Consider the following 20,358-nt stretch of genomic DNA (forward strand, 5'->3'; position numbering starts at 1 on the left):
TCTCCTTTAAATCATAATTTAGGTCATTTATTATTATTGTCATTTTTTACAGGAAATCTCTTCAAGAGCTAATTAAAAACTTTCTAATGTCTTCATGTTGAGACACAACTTAAAACCACTTCATAAAAATATGTTATTAAATAAAAATAAACTAGACTATATGCTAGGGCCCCGGAGGCACGAGGCCCTGTGTGGGCACAAACCGCCCCTGCGACACTCCTGCCGGTTCACATCCAAGGCAAAGGAAAGTATGCAAACCTGAAGTAAATGTGAATGTGTTTCATGTAATGGCTGTTGGCCCTGAGGCGCTCAGATCAGTGTCGTATCAGCCAGGGATTTGTGGCCCAGGGATGCTGGATTGCAGCCCAAGCAAACACTTAGACTCGAATGAACCTATGCAAAGCGCCGCAGAGGTTGACGGTCTCAGTGCAATTATATCCTGATCTCTTATCAGATGAGACAGCAGGATTTCAACACAGAGAGGTCTGGTGCACAAACACTGTGGCTTATTGGTAAGCACGCCCGTTTGTCAGGCTATTTACTAATTGTTTGCGTATTACACACTGCCAGCTATGTTTAAAAATAGTTCTGAAAGCAAAACAGACTGCATGCATGCAAAATAATCTTTCCACACTGTTCTTATAGAACTTCACTATGTGCATGTTCAAGTGATGTCCAGTTATCATCTGGCTTATTTTGCATATTTAAAGGAATATTTCGGATTCAGTACGCTAAGTTTTACTGACTGCATTTGTGGCATAAATCTGTGGACTCTGACGACTGCTGATACCTGTGCTGAGGAGCAGGAGCACTTTCATGCAGAGATATTCGTCGTAGGACACCTGCAGCCTGACCAGCTCATTGGCGATCTTCAGCATCTGGTTACACTGGTCGTTCATGTAGGGTAGCTTCATCCTCTCCCTTTAACACACACAGAAAAACATTCATATTCTGCAAGTATTTAATTACCTAGTTACGTATTAATTGTTCTCACATTACACTGCATGTAATACCAAAAAATATACAACATCTGTAATTCATGAGGTGGCAGAGAAGCTGCAACTTTTCCTTCAAAAATGGTAAAAATACATTTTGTCCAATGTCTGGTATTCTTAAGATATTTACGAAATCAATGCGGACTCATTTGTAATAGACTTTATAATAATCCACTAAACAATATATGCATAATTTAAGTGTTTTTACAAAATACTACAATATATAGATAATTCAATTTCAATTCAATCGATCTGCAGTTGGGATTTGGATTAAGTAAAAATAACTAAAAAAAAAAATAAAAAATACAGCTAACACTGTAAAACAATAAAAACATGATAACAATAAAAAACCTGTTTTTTTTTTGAAAATGTAGAAAAATCTGTTTTTGCAAATAAACTCTTCATTTATTTGTAAATATTATACATAATATTTAAAAGCTTAGATGTTATTTTAGTAACACAAACTGTAAATTCACCTACATTAAATATATAAATGCATTATAACAAAGATAATGTAAATACTGAAAACACTCAACTGAAATATAATACTATTAAATGATATATAATAATATATGCACTGCTGTTCACAAGTTTGGGATCATTAAGATTTTGCTCATCATGACAGCATTTATTTTATCAAAATACAGAAAAAATAGTAATATTGTGAAATATTATTGCAATTTATAATATTGGTTTCCTATGTTGAAATATTTTAAAATATAATTTATTTATGTGACGCTACGCCGAAATTTCATCAGCCATTACTCCAGTCTTCAGTGTCACATGATCCTTCAGAAATCATTCTAAAATGTTGATTTATTATTAGTGTGAAATTTTTCCTTTAATTCTGTAATGAATAAAAGGTTTTAAAAAATTTTTTTTTTTTAAAATATAGGTCCCCAAAAGGTCCCCAAAAATATTAAGCAGCACAACTGTTTCCAACATTAATAATAAATCAGCATATTAGAATGATTTCTGAATGATTTTTTGACACTGAAGAATGGAGTAATGATGTTGAAAATTCAGCTTTGCTTCACAGGAAAAAAATATATTTTAAAATATGTTAAAAAACTTTTTAAAGGGGTCCACATAAGAGACATAAGAGACTTTGTTAAAAAGCATTTAAAATGATGACCCTTTTGAACGGCAGTGTAATTATTAATTATTAAAAATATATTTTGTATCTAATGTTATATATAATGTATATAATGTATATAATATTAAATATAATGTATTCTATTTTATTTCCTATATTAAATGTCTGGGTTTTTTTCAGCCTTGAACAAAAAGTTTTTGGCATTTTATATCACACATTACATAAATTAACAATGTAAATGTTAATGTACAATAAAAGACAATACACCGACACCCCAGACTATTCCACCAATTGTTCTCCATTGTTTTGAAAAGGAGACATTAAGTTTTAAATGCACGCCCACTTGACTGCCTTTATCTTACGTGACATTTTACTACGATTAGACATGATCTTAAACACCACATCATCTGTCATTGAAAGCCGAAACAATAATCCAATCCAAGGTGGTTATTAAAAGTGGACTCACTCGTTGATGACGAGGTCTGGAGCGAAACATAACATGCCTCCGTTACACTGCTGGTAGGATCTCCAGCCCAAGCCGAAGGACATGAGGAAGAGCCAGGAGCACTGCAACAGCGTCATCTGGTCGTCCAGGTGCAGGTTTCTGAATCCTGAATGTGACAGAGACATTAACTCTTAAAAAACAGCATCTCAACGTTCCTACAGAAGCAACACAGTTCATAATATGAAGAGCAATCTTTGCTGAAACACAGAATTATAATTTTGAGCACTGCTTCAAAATGCAAAATGGTTGTAATAACAGTTTGATTTTGAGCACCGTCTGCACCGTCTGATGCAGCTTGATAATGCAATGTCTGTGTTCTTATTTTGATGTCACTAAAATCAAAACCAACTCTTTGGCTTGTGTATTTTGTTTGAGAATCATAATCATCTTTCCTGACATCAAAACCTGACAGGGACACTGAGCTTTGTTGGTGAAACTGGAGCAGAACAAATTCTGTAAATCGTTCATGAAACCGCTGTTACATAAAATGTCAGATCCAATTGAATGAATTAATCATTAGTACCAGATGTATTCGTCACGTAAGGAAACAGAGAGCAATCACTTTGTCGTTTAACTTTCACATGCCATGGTTTCAAATCTCTGAAACGAATTACTCGTGTTGTCAGAAAGCTAAAACAGCTACAGAATAACGTTATCTTTTTTAAAGAGGATGTACACAGAAATTAGTTTGCTCAAGCGTGTGGTTCTTACGTAATCCTCTTCCACAAGTATTTTTGCCCAGTAGGCCTATGACACACAAGCAGAGCGGAGAAGAGAAAAAAAAAAAAAAAAAAGGCTTGCAGCGATTAGAAAATCATGTGCTTCTTTTCTCACGCCATTGGCCGTGAGGTCCACAGTGTGGGACCTAAACTTCTACTATCCCATTAATTTAAACAAAACGAAACACGATAGGGGTAAGGACCAGTTTTTACTTATGGTTTGTTTAATGTGAGTGCATGACAGTAATGGGTTCAACTTGATCAAATATGAACATAAATTTCAGGATGCGGTGCATCCTTGGGAATAATCATTTTGGATCTGCTTTCAAGATATGACTTTCCAAAAAAAAATTGACTTGGCTCAACTTGTAAATTAAGCCTAGGGAGAGGGTAAGTTGAGTCACATGGGGTTAAACTGTGCCACTGATTATGCTGAAGTAAAATGTAGCATTTTCACTTCATGCCATTTCAAAGGAAGAGAAGTTCTGTAAAAATGACTTGTGATGAGCTGGCCCTCCATTCAGGGTGTTTGCCCACCTGTGGCTCCCCATCAATCTAATAAGGTGGTTTGGATAATTTAATGGATGTATGGATGACTTCTTAAAAGATTTAGATCTGAATCTAAAAAAAAAAATCTTAAAAAAAAAAAGATTAAAGAATGTAAAAAAAAAGTACTCACATAGTAAATAGTACTCAATATCCCACTTATGTTGCAGGGAAATAAAAAACTTTAATGGGCAATTTTCTGAAACAAGGCCTATTTAAAATTTTCAGAACAAAATACACTTGGTCTAAAATTAATGAAATATAAAGAAAAAACACAGTGGAATTATCAGTGCTGTCAAACACGACTGAAACGATTAATCGCAACCAAAATAAAAGTTTGTTTACATAATGTATGTGTATGTACACTGTATATTTATTATGTATAATACATAATTGTTAAATAAATATGTGTCTGTGTGTTTTTCCAACACAGACTTTTATTTTGGATGCGATTATTCGCAACTAATCATTTGACAGCACTAAAAATTATACTTTATAAGAAATCATGAAAGGGGTGAGCCACTGGCTCAACTTAACTCAAAAGCTTTGGCTCAAATTACCCTACTCCTACCATTTTAAAGGGGTGGTTGATTGTGATTTCACTTTTTTAACTTTAGTTAGTGTGTAATGTTGCTGTTTGAGCATAATAATATCTGCAAAATTGCAAGGCTGAAAGTTCAATGAAACGGAGATACTGTCTTTGAAATTTATGGCAGTTTACTGCCTACAAAAATGGCTCGTAAGGACTACAACGAGCTACTTTCCGGGCTGGTGACATCATAAACCCAGATATTTACATAAGCTCCGCCCCTGGGAACATGTAACAAAAGGGGCGAGGCAAGAGGAGGAAGAGTTGTTGCCATGTCATAAAAACTAGCGGTGCATGAAAAAATCTATTCATATATAATTTTTCATTCTGTCTTCTAACGATTCTAATGGATTCACCAGTTTCAAAATCAGTGTTGTAAAGAAGCACATCCCCTCTGCTCTGCACGCATCTATGTGTGTGTGTGTGTGTCTCTCTCTCTCTCTCGCTCTCTCCTTCTCTCTCACACACCCCCTCTCGAGCCCTCCTGCCCCTTTCAGCTCTGACTAAACTGTCCTTTCGGTCCGGTCTAGGTGCCTCGGGTTCACGATTTCTGCCAAAGGGGGACCCGCGGTTGTGCCCTTGTATTAAACAATTACTTTACAAACCTGCTACAATGCAGTCATGTATTCTGCTGTATTAAAGCTTTAATCAGGATAAAAGCGTAACAGTTATATTAAAAGCTGACATAAGCAGTAGCATTTACAAATCACAGCGTATCTAAAAGTATGTGACAACAACAAACAAAAACACACACCATTCTGAAAAGTCCTGTAAGAGCCGTGCTTGCACAGGTTCTGCCGCAATCCTTCTCAATAATATTCTCTGGGTTTCATTCGGGCTCAAATCGATAAGCAATATTGACGACGCCATTGTTTACAATACAATCAGAGTGCATGGGAGAGGTGTGACAGAGGTGTGTGTTCTGAATGCACTCTAGTGGTTTACCGAATCACAACACACTGGGTCAGCTAACCAATATAAGCCCATTGCGTATTTCTGAGAGAGGGGCTTCACAAAACCCGGAAATCATCCGATTGTTTATCAGAAAATGGATAGAACGGTGTAGAATAAAGGTAAATTATGTGAAAAATTATGCATTTAACACATGTTAGACTGCACCCCATGAAACAATCAAGCCTAGAAAAAACCCACCCCTTCAACAATCTTGTATTATCCAGCAGTTTAGGGCTAATGCTAGGCTATAAAATAGCCTCGTATTATAACTTCCTAAGGCACAAACACATGTGATATTTTACCATATTTGCTGTAATTGTTCAAACACAGGAAGCATGGGTCCTTTAACATACAAAAAAAATAAAATAAAATAAATTAAACTTAAATGTAGTTCCCAATTATTCCAAGGGCCTCTCTCCATCACAGGGTAAGGGAAATTGATAACTTTATACATGTGTGGTCACCTGTTTTGTTTATGGTTGCGTAGAAACAATGGGTGGTTCAACTTCCCCACAGGCTCAAATCACTCCACTCTCCCTATGATTTTGAATACTATCTGCAGATCTGTGCACTCATAAGCAGGTGAGCAAAGCAGCTCATTTCATTTTCTCTGGCAATTAATTCTGTTTAGATCTATGGAGGGATATTTTTTTGTTCCATTCTCTGGCCAGACAGCATGCCAATCCGTCCTCAGGTGCTCATTAGACCTCTAGCTCAACTGATTCCTCCTACATCTTTGCAGTCTCTATCTGCTGACAATCTAGTGACTGGTACATCTGACACTGTAAGTACACAATTAATATGCTTGCACATCTTCACAATGACCTTTAAGCAACAAGAAGTAGCGTTTCAAGTGAAGAAGGGAGAAGAAGAGAATACAAACCAAACCAAACCAAAAAAAACTTTTATACAAGCATTTTATACAAAGCAGACTGTTTCAAAACCAGCTTTAAATTGGAAAATAATGATTCAAAACCAAACCAAAACAAGCAAAAAACAAAAAGAATCGTTTCAATGCAGCTTTAATATGCACTGAAATAAAAAAAAAAGGATTCAAAGTAGTTTTATAGGTATAAATTGAAAAATAATGATTCAAAATAAAACATAAAAAAACAAACAAACAAACAAACAAAAAACAGATTGTTTCAAAGCAGCTTTGCAGGGATAAATCAGAAAATAATGATTCGAAACAAAAAAGAAAAACAAAACAAAACAAAATAAAACAGACTGTTTTAAAACAGCTTTACAGGTATAAATGAGAAAATGATTAAAAAAAACAACAGATTGTTTCAAAGCAGCTTTGCAGGGATAAATCAGAAAATGATGATTCAAAACAAAAGAAAACAAACAAACAAAAAAAAAATCTGATTGTCTCAAAGCAGCTTTATGGGGATAAATTGGAAAATATTGATCAAATATTGAAAATATTGATCAAAACAAAACAAAACAAAAACGTGTGTTTCAAAACAGCTTTGCAGGGATAAATTGGAAAATAATGATTTAAAACACAACAAAAAAGCTTTTGTGATGATTAACTGTAAATCAGCTAATATTGAGGGCTCACCAGGAAGGGCTTTGGCCCACTTGACTGCAGAGATGACCTGGCGGCCTCCCAGACGGTTAAGTGTGGTCATGAGGCGGGTGGAGGTGTCCGGGATGGTGCTGTCGTAGCCTGCGTAGATGATCTCAGGCTCGATGGCTTTAAGCAGGGACAGCATGGTGGGCACCAGCTGAGGCATGGCTTTGGGCACCAGCGAACACAAGCGCTCATCGGGCGGAGCCGGGGCCTGCTCACTTGAAGTCGAATGACCACGTAATCGCATCAGTTTCTTGTTTTTCCGAGCTAAAACGAAGGGGAGAAATAAGATTATGCATAACTCAACGCATAATAACTTCATCTGAAAATTGGCATAACGGTACATAGTTACTTGATCCTTGCATGACTAAATCTGTGACTAAATACACTTTTATCTTTTGTATCTCGATACAGTCTTTGGGAAATTAATCTTCATAGCTTCTGTTGCAGGTTTTATAAATGAGTCATTGACACGGATGTCGAAGATGAATAGAAAAGAAATCTTTCGAAAATCTAGTTTAAAGCATATCTGCAAAGTGGTAAGAAGTATAATCTTTGTATTCATGTTAGTTTCAACTGTTGAAAAGGCTTGCATCTTCAGAAAAGCAAAACTTGCAAGAGTTGAAACTTTCAAGTACAAAGTAACATTTTCAAATCAACAAATCAAGTCAAATCAAGTGCAAATTTATTTGCACAGCACTTTTCACAATACACATTGTTTCAAAACAGCAGTTTTAGGGAAGTGTGATAGGACAATGTTTGTCGATGACATGATTTAGCTATTTCGTATTTATTCATTATGTAGCATAAAAACCAATGCTACTTTTACTGACTAGGACTGCATGAAATTACTGACAATTACAGAGAGCAGCAGAGAGAAGATTTGAAGTACTGCTAGTAACATGCTGAGAGTTATTAAGCAACAAACTGCGTGATTTGTATGAGCACAAAGTAAATTATGAATATTTGTAGCATCTGGGGCACATGCGCGCATAGTCGGATTAATTTAATGATACGGTTTGTTGTGAGTGTAAGCAGGCCTCAAAAAGTATTTATGTGGATCCAGTCGCTTGTCCTACATTAGGTACGGTTTCACCAGTGATTTAAAAACTGATTTAAATAGAACTGTTTCCAAATGAACTCATTTATGAGATCTTGAGGTATGCAAAATATGGTTTTGATTTAATCACTGTACACATCAGCACACACTGAATACTTTTATTTTTAAAGTTGCAGTACAGATGGTTAAAAAACAAACACAAATGAAGATATAAAACTGTCTCTTTGCCTTATAAAAATGCATTATTATGTGAGCTGTTGGAGATTCACATCATTCGTTTTTGTAGTGTATCACATCTGTAAATAAAGAGAAGGTCTGTGCGTATGACGCGGTGGGAGATCAGTTATTGTTTTTGACAGCTTGAAGCCATAACTAATGAGCAACATCATTAATGGATTATTCAGAAACGCAACCATCTGAGGAACCATCCGTTGTTAAAACAAATAAACACCGAAGAGTTTACTCTTTTTAAACTGTTTTTAGTCCAAGTCACAACTCAAGACATTTGAAAGGATTTAAAGACGGCCCAGAGATTATCTTTTTGGCAAACGTTACGCCGAATGTCAGCGGTGCCTAAAAATGTTCCTCTGCAAGTATTCTGCATTTATACGTCTGTTCTGTATTCAGGATTTTGTGTTTTTCTGTCCTGAAATGCGCACTGTTCCTCAGAAAAATCCTTCAGGTGCCACAAATTCTTTGGTTTTTCAGCTTTTTGTGTATTTTAACCCTTTCCAACAATGACTGTATGATTTTGAGATTTATCTTTTCACACTGAGAACAACTGAGGGACTCATATGCAACTATTACAGAAGGTTCAAGCGCTCACTGATGCTCCAGAAGGAAACACGATGCATTAAGAGCCGGGGGTGTAAACTTTTGAACAGAATGAAGATGTGTACATTTTTCTTATATTGGCTAAATATCATATTTTTGTCATTTAGTACTGTCCTTCAGAAGCTACTGTAGGGTATCAGAGCGAATCAGACAAATGGAAGATTCGATCAGAACATTTGGTTGAAACCAAAGAGCCAAATTCCACAAAGGGGCCCAGAACCACGTCATAAATCTGTCCAGGATACCCTGGCGCCAGCCAGCCTGAAGTAAGCCTAACCAACTAACTTTCACAGCTTTGAACAACTTGCAACATTAAAACAAAAGAACACAATTATTGATAATCCCATCTCAGGAAGGAGATTATCAATATTGGGGCGAGAAACCCAAGATTAATGGTCAAAGATGCAGCCCATCAGGACCATCACATGAGGAAACTTTGTTGGGTGGTGCTCCCCCACCCAAGACAAGAACCAGACCAAGTTCCTTCTAAATTCCTTTGTTCCTTGGAACATGCCCTTAGTTCACAGAATGGCAGAGACTGTCCATTTTACCTAAATATGCACCAAAATGATGCTTAAAAGGACTTATGAATGAACATCAGACCATTGCATAACTCCCTACTATGTATGTTACCCACACATTTGTCTATTATGTTCTAATCACTCGTTGTGTATGTCCTTTTTAATAACTATTGAATAGCTTAAGGGTTTATATTCATGTTTGGTATGTATGAGTTTGAAAATTCATGCTTTGAATGTTTCCACCAATCAATTCATTGTCAAATGCGTTGTATTCATGTTATAGGAATCATGGCCAAATTATACTCTGCAAGAGCGGGAAAATTCTGACCATGTGACTGATAAGATAACATGCTGATTTATGTTTTGGGAGGAGAAACATAGCAATATCCTGAGTTAAGACAACATCTAATTGGTCAAGACACCATTTTGGGATGTGTCCAAAGCTGAGTTTAAAACCACAGGACACCATCAAATTTTGCTTTTAGCTATTTCCATCGCGCTCCTTTGCTTTTAGCTTTTAGCTTTAGCTTTTAGCTATTGGTTTAACCATTGCTTTTAGTCAGGCTCTTAGCTTGTGCTTTTTAGTTTGTGCTTCGTGCCATCTCTTTTAGCCATGCTTTTTGCCATAATTTGCCACTGCTTTTTGCGTTCTTTGAACGCTTCCTGGCTTGCACGCCAGCCACTCCTCTAAAACGAAAACATGAGGAGACCGTCACATTTCTTTCTTTTACTTTAATCTTTTCTTTCCGTTGAGAGTTTCGTGTTCTAAGTTAAGTTTTGCCGCTAAGCCGTGTCTCAGACTTCGTGCCTGCCTCAAAACTTCAACCAGCGTACACGACTCCATCCTCCAGCCAACGCCCAAGACATCACCTCCAACGACCACGGACTTCCAACCAATCAGCAACCTTGGGGAACCCCTTTCTGCAACGACGTCATCAAAGGAAACCCCTTAACACAAAGGCAACGCAAGTACAACCTCCAGATTCTAGCTGAACTGGTGCATTTAATATAACGTTTAATAACCTCATTGAGAAACTCAACGCGAGGGTTAATTAAATGATTGATGGTTGTTCAGGTCTAAGCAATTGCATATACTTATGCTATAAACTTGGGATTTCACATTTTCACTCTTCTAAACTCATTCTTTCCTCATCTCTCTCTCTTTCTGCAACTTGTATGAATGTGTGAATGCGCGTCTATGTGTTAGATTAGTTTATATGTCTTAGGTTTTTCCAATAAATTCCTATTCATATTGAAAAGAGAAGTATCTTGTGTTTTGTGCTTATAAATTAATGTCTTAAACTGCCGACCTTGTTACCGTGCTAAGAAATAGTGTTTTCACTATATTTTGGATATTAGTATCCAGTACAGTGTTGATGTTATACGGCTCGCTCAATGAATCACTGACCGATTCATTGATCCGCTGTAAGACGGAGATTCTGTTCAATCTTAAATGATTCCCTTTGAGCAAAATTGACTTCTGTAGATCCCCTACACTATGGATCTCAAAATCATACAGTCATTGTTGGAAAGAGTTCAAATACACAAAAAAGCTGAAAAACCAAAGAATTTGTGGGAACTGAAGGATTTTTCTGAAGAACAGCGGGTAGTTTAACTGTTCAGACAAACAAGGGTTTTATGAACAACTATCATTTTTAACATCTTTTATGTGAAATATCTTATTTATGTCAGTACTAAATAAAAATTAACATGCATTTTGGTGAAACAATCAACATTTTACAGATTCTGCAAGGTGTATGTAAACTTTTGATTTCAACTGTATTATCATGACAGAATTAGAATTGCATCTGTTTTTTAAAGAGGTCATGAAAGAGAGAATCAAGATGTCCCAGATAAGAGAGGTTATTCTACAATAAAAACATAATGCAATTTTCAGAGCTCAAACCTAACTCCCCTGTTAAAAGATAAATTATTCTTTTCAACCCTTCAGAAACAGCTGGATTGGAAATCAGGATCCGACTCAAACACATACGGCTCTACTGAAGTGCTTGCCATCTCAAGTATCAAAACACATGATATGTTGCAAAAAGAAGGGCGTGGATACGGTGCAATGAAGTTAGCCAATCATAGCAGTGGGCGTTTACATCCGTTTCTGCATGAGGTATGCACGCCCCCTGAAATTGTTTGTATTAGACCTTTTTTGGTGCAATACACTGCAATCTTCATAAACTAACCTTGAGAAACAATACACAATTCTGGGTAACACTTTAGTATAGTGACCAATTCTCACTATTAACAAGTTGCTTATTAGAAAGCTTATTATTAACATATTGGCTGTTTCTTAGAACTTACAAAGCGCATATTCAGCATAACCACATTCTACATCCCTAACACTATCCAATACCTAAACTTAAAAGAGAAGTGCACTTCCAGAACAAAAATTGACAGATAATGTACTCACCCCTTGTCATCCAAGATGTTCATGTCTTTCTTTCTTCAGCCGAAAAGAAATTGTGTTTTTGAGGAAAACATTTCAGGATTTTTCTCCATATAATGGACTGCTATGGTGCCCCGAATTGAACTTCCAAAATGCAGTTTAACTGCGGCTTCAAACGATCCCAAATGCGGTTGTAAACGATGCCAGCCGAGGAAGAAGGGTCTTATCTAGCGAAACGATCAGTTATTTGCATAAAAATAATACAATTTACATACTTTGTAATGTCAAATGCTCGTCTTGTCTTACTCTGCCTTGACTGTTTTTTTCCAGTTAGGGTATGTCGAAAAATTCCCATCTCATGTTCTCCCTCAACTTCAAAATTGTCTTATATCGCTGTTTTACCTTTTTTGTTAAGGGTGTTTGATCTTCTTTACATGTTCACTTTGCACAGACTGGGTTGGTACTTCTGCAGGATGATTTTAAAATGATTTTTGAAGTTGAGGGAGAAAATACGATTGGAGTTTTTCGACATACCCTAACTGTCTTGAACCAGGATACACAGAGTTCAGGGAAAGCAACACAAGGTGAGTGTTTGGCATTAAAAAGTATATAAATTGTATTTTTTAAATGAAAATAACTGATCGTTTCGCTAGATAAGACCCTTCTTCCTCGTCTGGGATTGTTTACAACTGCATTTGGGATCGTTTGAAGCCGCATTTAAACTGCATTTTGAAAATCAGGGCACCATATCAGTCCATTATATGGAGAAAAAGTCCTGAAATGTTTCCCTCAAAAAACATAATTTCTTTACGGCTGAAGAAAGAAAGACATGAACATCTTGGATGACAAGGGGGTGAGTACATTATCTGTCAATTTTTGTTCTGGAAGTGGACTTCTCCCATTACCAGCAGCAAGTTAGGAGTCCATTGGGGCAAAAGTCATAGTTAATGGTTTGTTAATAGAGAAAATTGGACCTTTAAATGTGACCAAATTCTGAAACAGCATTTTCCCTTTTCTTGAATGTTGAACGTTCTATATTAAAGGCAGTGCTCTCAAGTGCTGTAAGGTCCATGGGATAAGATTTGCTTTCTAGTCATTTGCTGTGAAGTAATAAGGCTGCTATTATTTCCTCAATATGATTATGACAGTCAAACGATGAATAGGCAGAAAAGTGAGCATGCAACACATAAGGCATATTCCCACTCGTATTGATTTCTTAAATAAATGAATATTCCAGTGTCCTTTCTTGTATGAATCTTTTGAATTTCAACACAGATACCGTATAAATAAAGCTTCCATGTACGCCACGTTTTGATGTGAATGCCTCTTGAAGGTTTTCTCTCGTGAAATCACTCAGCTTACCATCAAACACAATATCATTCCATCCCACTTTTTTAATTTTCTGCCATAAATGTTTCTATGGCAACTAAAAGCCTCTCTGGTAGAACCCCAGATTTAGTTTGCAGCTACCGCATCAAGGTCTTTTTTCTCCTGTTTGGTGCTTCACGCAAATAAATCATCCACAATTTTAAAGCCTTGCACAGGGATGGATGAATTCTGTCCAATAACTGTGAAGCACATCAGCGCGCTATCGATGAGGCACGGCTGCATGTTCTTAAAGCTTTTGGCTGTTTTATACCTTCCTTCATCTTTTGCGCACGAAGGAAAAATCTGCACAAACAGTCCTTGGTCTTACCATGTTTCCACCACCTACTTAAGGACGTGGACTGGAAAAAATGCATACAGCATGAGAAAAAAAGCTAAGTGATTTGTAGGATCAGTAATCCACATTCATAAAAACAAATACTGGAAGTCAGTTTGATAAATTATAAAATGATAAATTATTTGATGACATTTGGTTTTGTCGAACACTGAACATGCTGGGAACTACTGGGAACATGGTGGTAAGTAAATTATAATTTATGGAGACCCGAATTTCTCTCGACTGTCAATCCTACTTGCTCACTTGTTTACGCCACTGTGCACTGGCATATAAAGGTCACATAAATCACTCAAGCAAAGCGCTCGTCAATCAATCAGAGCATCCTTACCTTCCAAGTTCATGCCGGCCTGAAGACACTTGCGAAAGCGGCACGCCGGGCAGTTTTTCCTTCTTATCTTGTCGATGATGCAATCGTTCCTTCCTGCGCAGAGATAGTTGTGCTGCCCTATAAGAAATACAGGTATTACAAGTTTATGGTCAAACATTTTAAGGGTTTGAAAACTACAATAAGCACCTTTGATGTTTTGGGTTACGGCATCACACCCCAAAAAACCCAAACCGAATTGTACAGCGGTGAAGTGACAAGTGAGTCCACATATTACTGTGTTACTAGACTGCATTTATTTTGGAAGTGTTTTAAAGGTAAAAGTTCAAAGTAAAACTAACTAAAGCTGGCTTGAGCCTAATTTAATGGTCTTTTCAAAGTAGAAAATCTTGCATCTAATCTCTATAAAACCCAACATTAGGATAGTTCAATTTGAATATGTACCACTGAAATTGAAACTTAAAGGAGAAGTCCACTTCCAGAACAACAATTTACAGATATTGTACTCACCCCCTTGTCATCCAAGATGTTTTTCTTCAGTCGTAAAGAAATTATGTTTTTTAAGGGGAAACATTTCAGAATTTGTCTTCATATAATGGACTGATATGGTGCCCCAAAATGCAGTTTAAATGTGGCTTCAAATGATCCCAAATGCTGTTGTAAACGATCCCAGCTGAGGAAGAAGGGTCTTAACTAGCGAAACGATCGTTTATTTTCATTAAAATAATCCAATATACTTTTTAATGCCAAAGGCTCGTCTTGTCTTGCTCTGCCTGAACTCTTTGTATTCTGGCTCAAGACAGTTAGGGTATGTCGAAAAACTCTCATCATATTTTCTCCCTCAACTTCTATCATCGTCCTATATCGCTGTTTTACCAGTTTTGTTTTTGATCTTCTTTGCATGTTCACTTTCCAAAGACTGGGTCGGTGCTTCTGCAGCGATGTAGGATGATTTTGAAATGATTTTTGAAGTTGAGGGAGAAACAAGAGTTTTTTGACATACCCTAACTGTCTTGAGCCAGAACACACAAAATACACCTCATTTTGGAAGTTCAAACTTGGGGGCATCATTGAAGTCCACTATATGGAGAGAAATTCTGAAAGGTTTTCCTCAAAAAACAATTTCTTTACGACTGAAAAAAGAAAGACATGAACATCTTGGATGACAAGGGGGTGAGTACATTCTCTGTAAACTGTTGTTCTGGAAGTGGACTTCTCCTTTAAATAATAAAAAGCTTGCTTTAATGATTTTTTACCTTTGGGGTGAAAAATAAATGAAAATCAATGTTCAATGTATGTTTTAGAAATTAGAAAGGACGGTAAAACAAGGCTGGACAAGACTCAAAAATGTGAGTGTAATTATTTGATTTTTGGTTGAACTATCCTGTAAAAAAGCCATTCCAGCTTCATTCTGTACATTTCATGCCAGCAGAACCAACACATCCTTATTCATTCCTAGTCGAGAGAACCCAAAACTTCAAAAAGCTTTGAAAAAGCACTTCAAGCCAGAAATGTTTGGAATTAATACAGAACGACAAGCCAAAACAGATGAATAATCAAACGCCACCTCAACCAGTTTACTGCCAACCACTCAGCCAAAGACCTTTGAGGATTTCTCCATTTGGCGTGGAGGACATGCCATCCAACTGTCTGTAAAGACCCTGAATTGTTCATTTCGAAGCGCTTCAAAGCATCCAATAGCCACATACAGTATTCAGTGCAGCTAAAAGCAGTTTCGTGCCTTTTTGTTTTATTTTTCAGTGACCAAAACACTGCTTGAAGGTTTTAATAAGAAGCTTCGTGCAGTAGAATCTTCTCTAATTATGTCATTTAATAATAAAAAAGATTGTTCACAGATCACCTAAACAGAGAAAACGTAACGTTTTTTAACCTTAAACCTCACGTTTATTACATTTATGGTTAAATGAATCTGTTGCCTTGAAACATCAGGAGTGACGTCTGGATTCACTTGCAGTGAGAACAGTGTGTCCTCATACTCCGCATGTCAGCCAGCTACTTTCCTGTCTGACGACAGCTTCGACAGTGTCCTATAATTGGATTAAACCTCAATTAACCTGACTTTATTTTACTTCACATTCATCACTTGCATAGCCGGCTCCCTTACAAACAGAGCTTTGAAATCCATTTCTCTCTGCCTTTCAACTAAATTGATTTTTCTGTGCTGAGGAAAGTCAAGGAAAAGTTCACAGAAGACAATTCATCCTTATCTTCATCCCGCAGACCAGCGCTCCAAGACATTTCTTTTCATTAAAGGTTCGAATAAAACAATAACGTCACGCTCAAACATGTTTAGCAGGCTTGAAGCACTCTGACTCGAGTGTCTTCCCATCAGTCATGGTAAAAACACATCAGCTAAAACGATCGATACAAATGCAGTCATACAGCAACTCAGAGGGACTGATTGTGGTGCAAGCACTATGATGATTATCAGAATGCAAACTAGTGACTAAACAACTAGTGCAGTTAACATGCTTGTGGGTCAGAAATTAACTTTGGGTGAAAAATAACACTTTAGTTTAGAGACCAATTCTCACTATTAACTAGTTGTGTATTAGCATGCATATTGCTTGCATACTGGCTGCTTATTAATGTCTTATTCTGTGCACATTTAGCGTATCTTAGATCCCTTAATGCTAAACCATACCTAAACTTAACAACTACCTTATCAACTATTAATAAGCAGCACATTAGTAGTTTATTGAGCCAGAAGTCATAGTTAATAGTTAGAATTGGTCCCCAAACAGAAGTGTGACCAGAATATTTACTTATTCAGAGGCAAGTGCTGTTGTGATAGCTATTATAAGGTGATTTTTTGAAAAATAAATAAATACATTAAAAAATTGTATCGCTATAATCTAATTAGAGCTGTGAAACGATTAATCGTGATTAATCACATAAAAAATAAAAGTTTGAGTTTGCCTAATATATGTGTGTGTACTGTTTGTAATTATTATGTATGTATAAATAGAAACAAATTAATGTATATATTTATTTATGTGCAAAATATTTGTATATATTTGAAATATATTTTTATATATTTATAACAATTTTAATAAATACATATACTTGTAAATATTTCTTAAATATATACATGAATGTGTTTGTATTTGTATATATTCATAATAATTACTTTTTATTTTGTATGCAATTAATCGTGATTAATCGTTTGACGGCCCTAAATCTAGTACACAGATCTGCCAATTATTTTAAAAATATATTTTAGCAGTTTATTGCGTTACGATATGTTGTGCATTATTTTTACGTACTGAATTTGATGCTGAATCGATTTTATCAATAATGGCAACAACTGTTAATACTGAGAATTTATATAAATGAATGAAATAATCCGACATAATTGGGGAACACGTTTATTGTTATATTATATTATTAAAATATATTGATCTTATATAGATTTAACTGACAGAAATGGATATTTTATTTAAAAAGAAATGTTCAAATAATTAATGGAAATTAGACAGCAGACATAAAAATATGATGGCATACATGTCTCTATATAAATGCCCCTGAAAATCAAGCCCAGCTGGCCCCTGAAATAACAATCGTTAATTTCTGACAGCGTTTGCTGGTGATTTCTTTTCCTGCTGTAATGATTGAGCTTTAATGAGTCAGTGTTACTACTATGAATTATTACTAAAGACAAAAACATTTTAACACAGGTGCATTGTGGGGCGACTGAAACGGGAAGCAAAAGCATTATTGAAGGTGAATTTATTTACCATCTGTGTTTTGCCGTGCTCTCCATCCTTCACCATTGCCAGAGCAACCGAAGAAATCAGGGAAGAAAAACAAAAATAACAGATATAAATGTTTCAAGTGCTGAAAATACAGCTCAGTTCATGCTGATACAAAATATGAAGCTGGTTAACAGAAGCTACTCATTTCAGTTCGGCTGCATCTATGAATTTTAAAATATGAAGAAAAAATTTAAAGGTCAATTTTCTAAATCTCACTATGAACTACTTGCTTTTTAGCATGCATACTGCTAACATATTGTCTGTTTATTAGTACTTATATAGTACATATTAATGCCTTACTCCGAATGACCATAATTTATATCCCTTAGTCCTACCCCATGCCTAAACTTAACAACTACCTTACTAACTATTAATAATCAGCAAATTAGGAGTTTATTGGGACAAAAGTCATAGTTAATAGTTTGATAACAGTGAGAATTGGTGACCAAATCCTCTTTGGAGGACACATTTATATCTGTTATTTTACCCCCTGAAATCACAAAAACGGTCATTTTACAAACTCTCCACATTTAACGCTAAAATACTGTGCAAGGTGACAAATCATATCTGATGTTTAACATCAGAAATATAAACCAAGTGATTTGTCATTTTTAGCCAGCATTAACCAACACTACTGCTGGTTAAAAAGTTTTACACAGACAACACAACTTTTACGTGTCACTTTATTATTGTGTGCTACTGTACCTTTAATACTTTTATACTGTATGTTATTTACCTCTGTTATGATTGCCTGTGATCTTTTTCTTGTTCTTTCATTCAGAGACGCAAGCCATGTTGTTGAATACAGAATATATGACCCTGGACCACAAAACCAGTCTTAAGTAGCACGGGTATATTTGTAGCAATAGCCAAAAATACATTGTATGGGTCAAAATTATTACTTTTTCTTTTATGCCAAAAATCAGTAGGATATTAAGTAAAGATCATGCTCCATGAAGATATTTTGTAAATAACCTACCAGAAATATATTAAAACTTAATTTTTTTATTAGTAATATGCATTGCTAAGAACTTCATTAGACAGCTTTATAGGCGATTTTCTCAATATTTTGATTTTTTGGCACCCTCAGATTATAGATTTTCAAATAGCTGCATCTCAGCCAAATGTCGTCCTATCTTAACAAACCATAGATCAATGGAAAGCTTTATTCATCTTTCAAAAAATGGACCCTTATGACTAGTTTTGTGGTCCAGGGTCACATATGTGTAAATATAAAAATCAGCTCACATTTAAGTAATGCAAATCATTAGGCAAATTATTTACTGATTGTCAGCATTTAACTAATCAAACTTAAAATAAAGGATACCTTACTCCTCAGGGTTCATTTCCAACAACAACAACAACAACAGCAAAAATTCATTCTACTACCAACATGGATATTTTAACTATCACCAATCTGTACCAACAGAAACAGTAGATATTTTATTAAACCAAAATTGTTATTCTTGGCACTCAAGAGTGCAGCAGTTCACTTTCAGAAGCCTTGCTTCTAAAATATTCATCTTCACTTAAAAGATTGATTGAATCAAAAACAATCAGATCCAAAATGAATCACATCATACACTTTGATTTGAAACAAAGTGTAAAATTCTTTTATGAAGCAATTAACTATGCTTCTCATAAAGCATTGCTTTGATAATGATAATCAAATGAAAGTACAACATGAAACTACTGACTTAGAATCACTGATTTATGAATAAAAAACACCATATTTCGACTTGAGAATGGCCACATTTAAAAAAAAAAAAAAAAAAAAAAAAAAAAAAAACTTTTCTAATTTGTGGATTGCACTAGGATTTCAGCTGTTATCAATGGTTTCCTATTATAGCAATTGCACTCTCGCTTCTACACAAACAGCATCTTTTCAACCTCTGAGCACATGGAAGGTCTGTTCTGAAAGCCTTATACATCATCTAACTTCTGCGGTGACAATAAACTGGATGTTTTTTACTTTTATTGAATGCCCCTGTTGTGCTCTACATAGTACGGATGGCAGATGATGCCAAAAGAGTGGATACTGTAGCAATATCATGCAGGTGGACTCTGTTTCGGTATTGGGATGGAGCATGTGTTAAAACAGGAGGGAATTTTGAGGAGGAGCCAAGCACATAAGCTTTATTGCTGTGTGCTCTTTTTCCAGACATATTCTGTGCTCCAAACATAAGGAAATTTCTAATCTCACAGTAACACCTCTGCAGGAAACCACACTCTCACAATGTGTTTTCTTTTCTGTGACTAATTAAGGCAAACATGATTATCTGTCTGCTAATGTTTCAGAAAACTGTGATTGATGGAGTAGATCACAAAAAAATAAAAATACTAATTGAAGTCACACTGTCAAAAAGAAAAAAGAAAAAAAAACAAAAAACAAAACAAGGAGTGGCGTCAAGACCTCTGTGTTGCACAAATGAGATTCAAAATATCATTTAACAAAGCTGTATGTTTTGATAAAAAGAAACATTATGACAAAACAAATCAGAAATATTTCAGACTCGGCACTCTTGTGACATTGACCATATGAACTACATTGTACTAAAGGTCAGATGGTCCTGCTTTCACTGAAGCACGAAACGCCCTTGGGAACACTCTCAAATCATGCTGAATAACATGGATCATCATTGCTTCATCATTGCTTATAATGGCAGTTTCTGCTCCTATTATAGCAAGGCATGTGGGAGGAGGATTTGATTACATTGTCATTCAAATTATTACAATAATAT

The 20,358-nt window shown here is 35.7% G+C and overlaps 1 protein-coding gene across 2 annotated transcripts in view; it reads right to left on the reverse strand.

Moving 5' to 3' along the window:
• LOC127152899 (glucocorticoid receptor) overlaps positions 1 to 20,358 on the reverse strand; it is a 77,827-nt gene that overhangs the window by 10,440 nt on the left and 47,029 nt on the right. The window contains exons 4-8 of one of the 2 annotated variants that reach the window (XM_051093791.1): positions 17,600 to 17,626; positions 13,845 to 13,961; positions 6,969 to 7,247; positions 2,558 to 2,702; positions 791 to 921 (exon numbers count right to left, since the gene is read on the reverse strand). In XM_051093791.1, the coding sequence (XP_050949748.1) occupies positions 791 to 921; positions 2,558 to 2,702; positions 6,969 to 7,247; positions 13,845 to 13,961; positions 17,600 to 17,626 (699 nt within the window). The remainder of the gene's footprint in view (positions 1 to 790; positions 922 to 2,557; positions 2,703 to 6,968; positions 7,248 to 13,844; positions 13,962 to 17,599; positions 17,627 to 20,358) is intronic. The other variant, XM_051093792.1, reaches the window with a different exon arrangement.

The sequence above is a fragment of the Labeo rohita genome, chromosome 21, assembly GCF_022985175.1.
Source record: "Labeo rohita strain BAU-BD-2019 chromosome 21, IGBB_LRoh.1.0, whole genome shotgun sequence".
In the NCBI taxonomy this organism is placed as follows: Eukaryota; Metazoa; Chordata; class Actinopteri; order Cypriniformes; family Cyprinidae; genus Labeo; species Labeo rohita.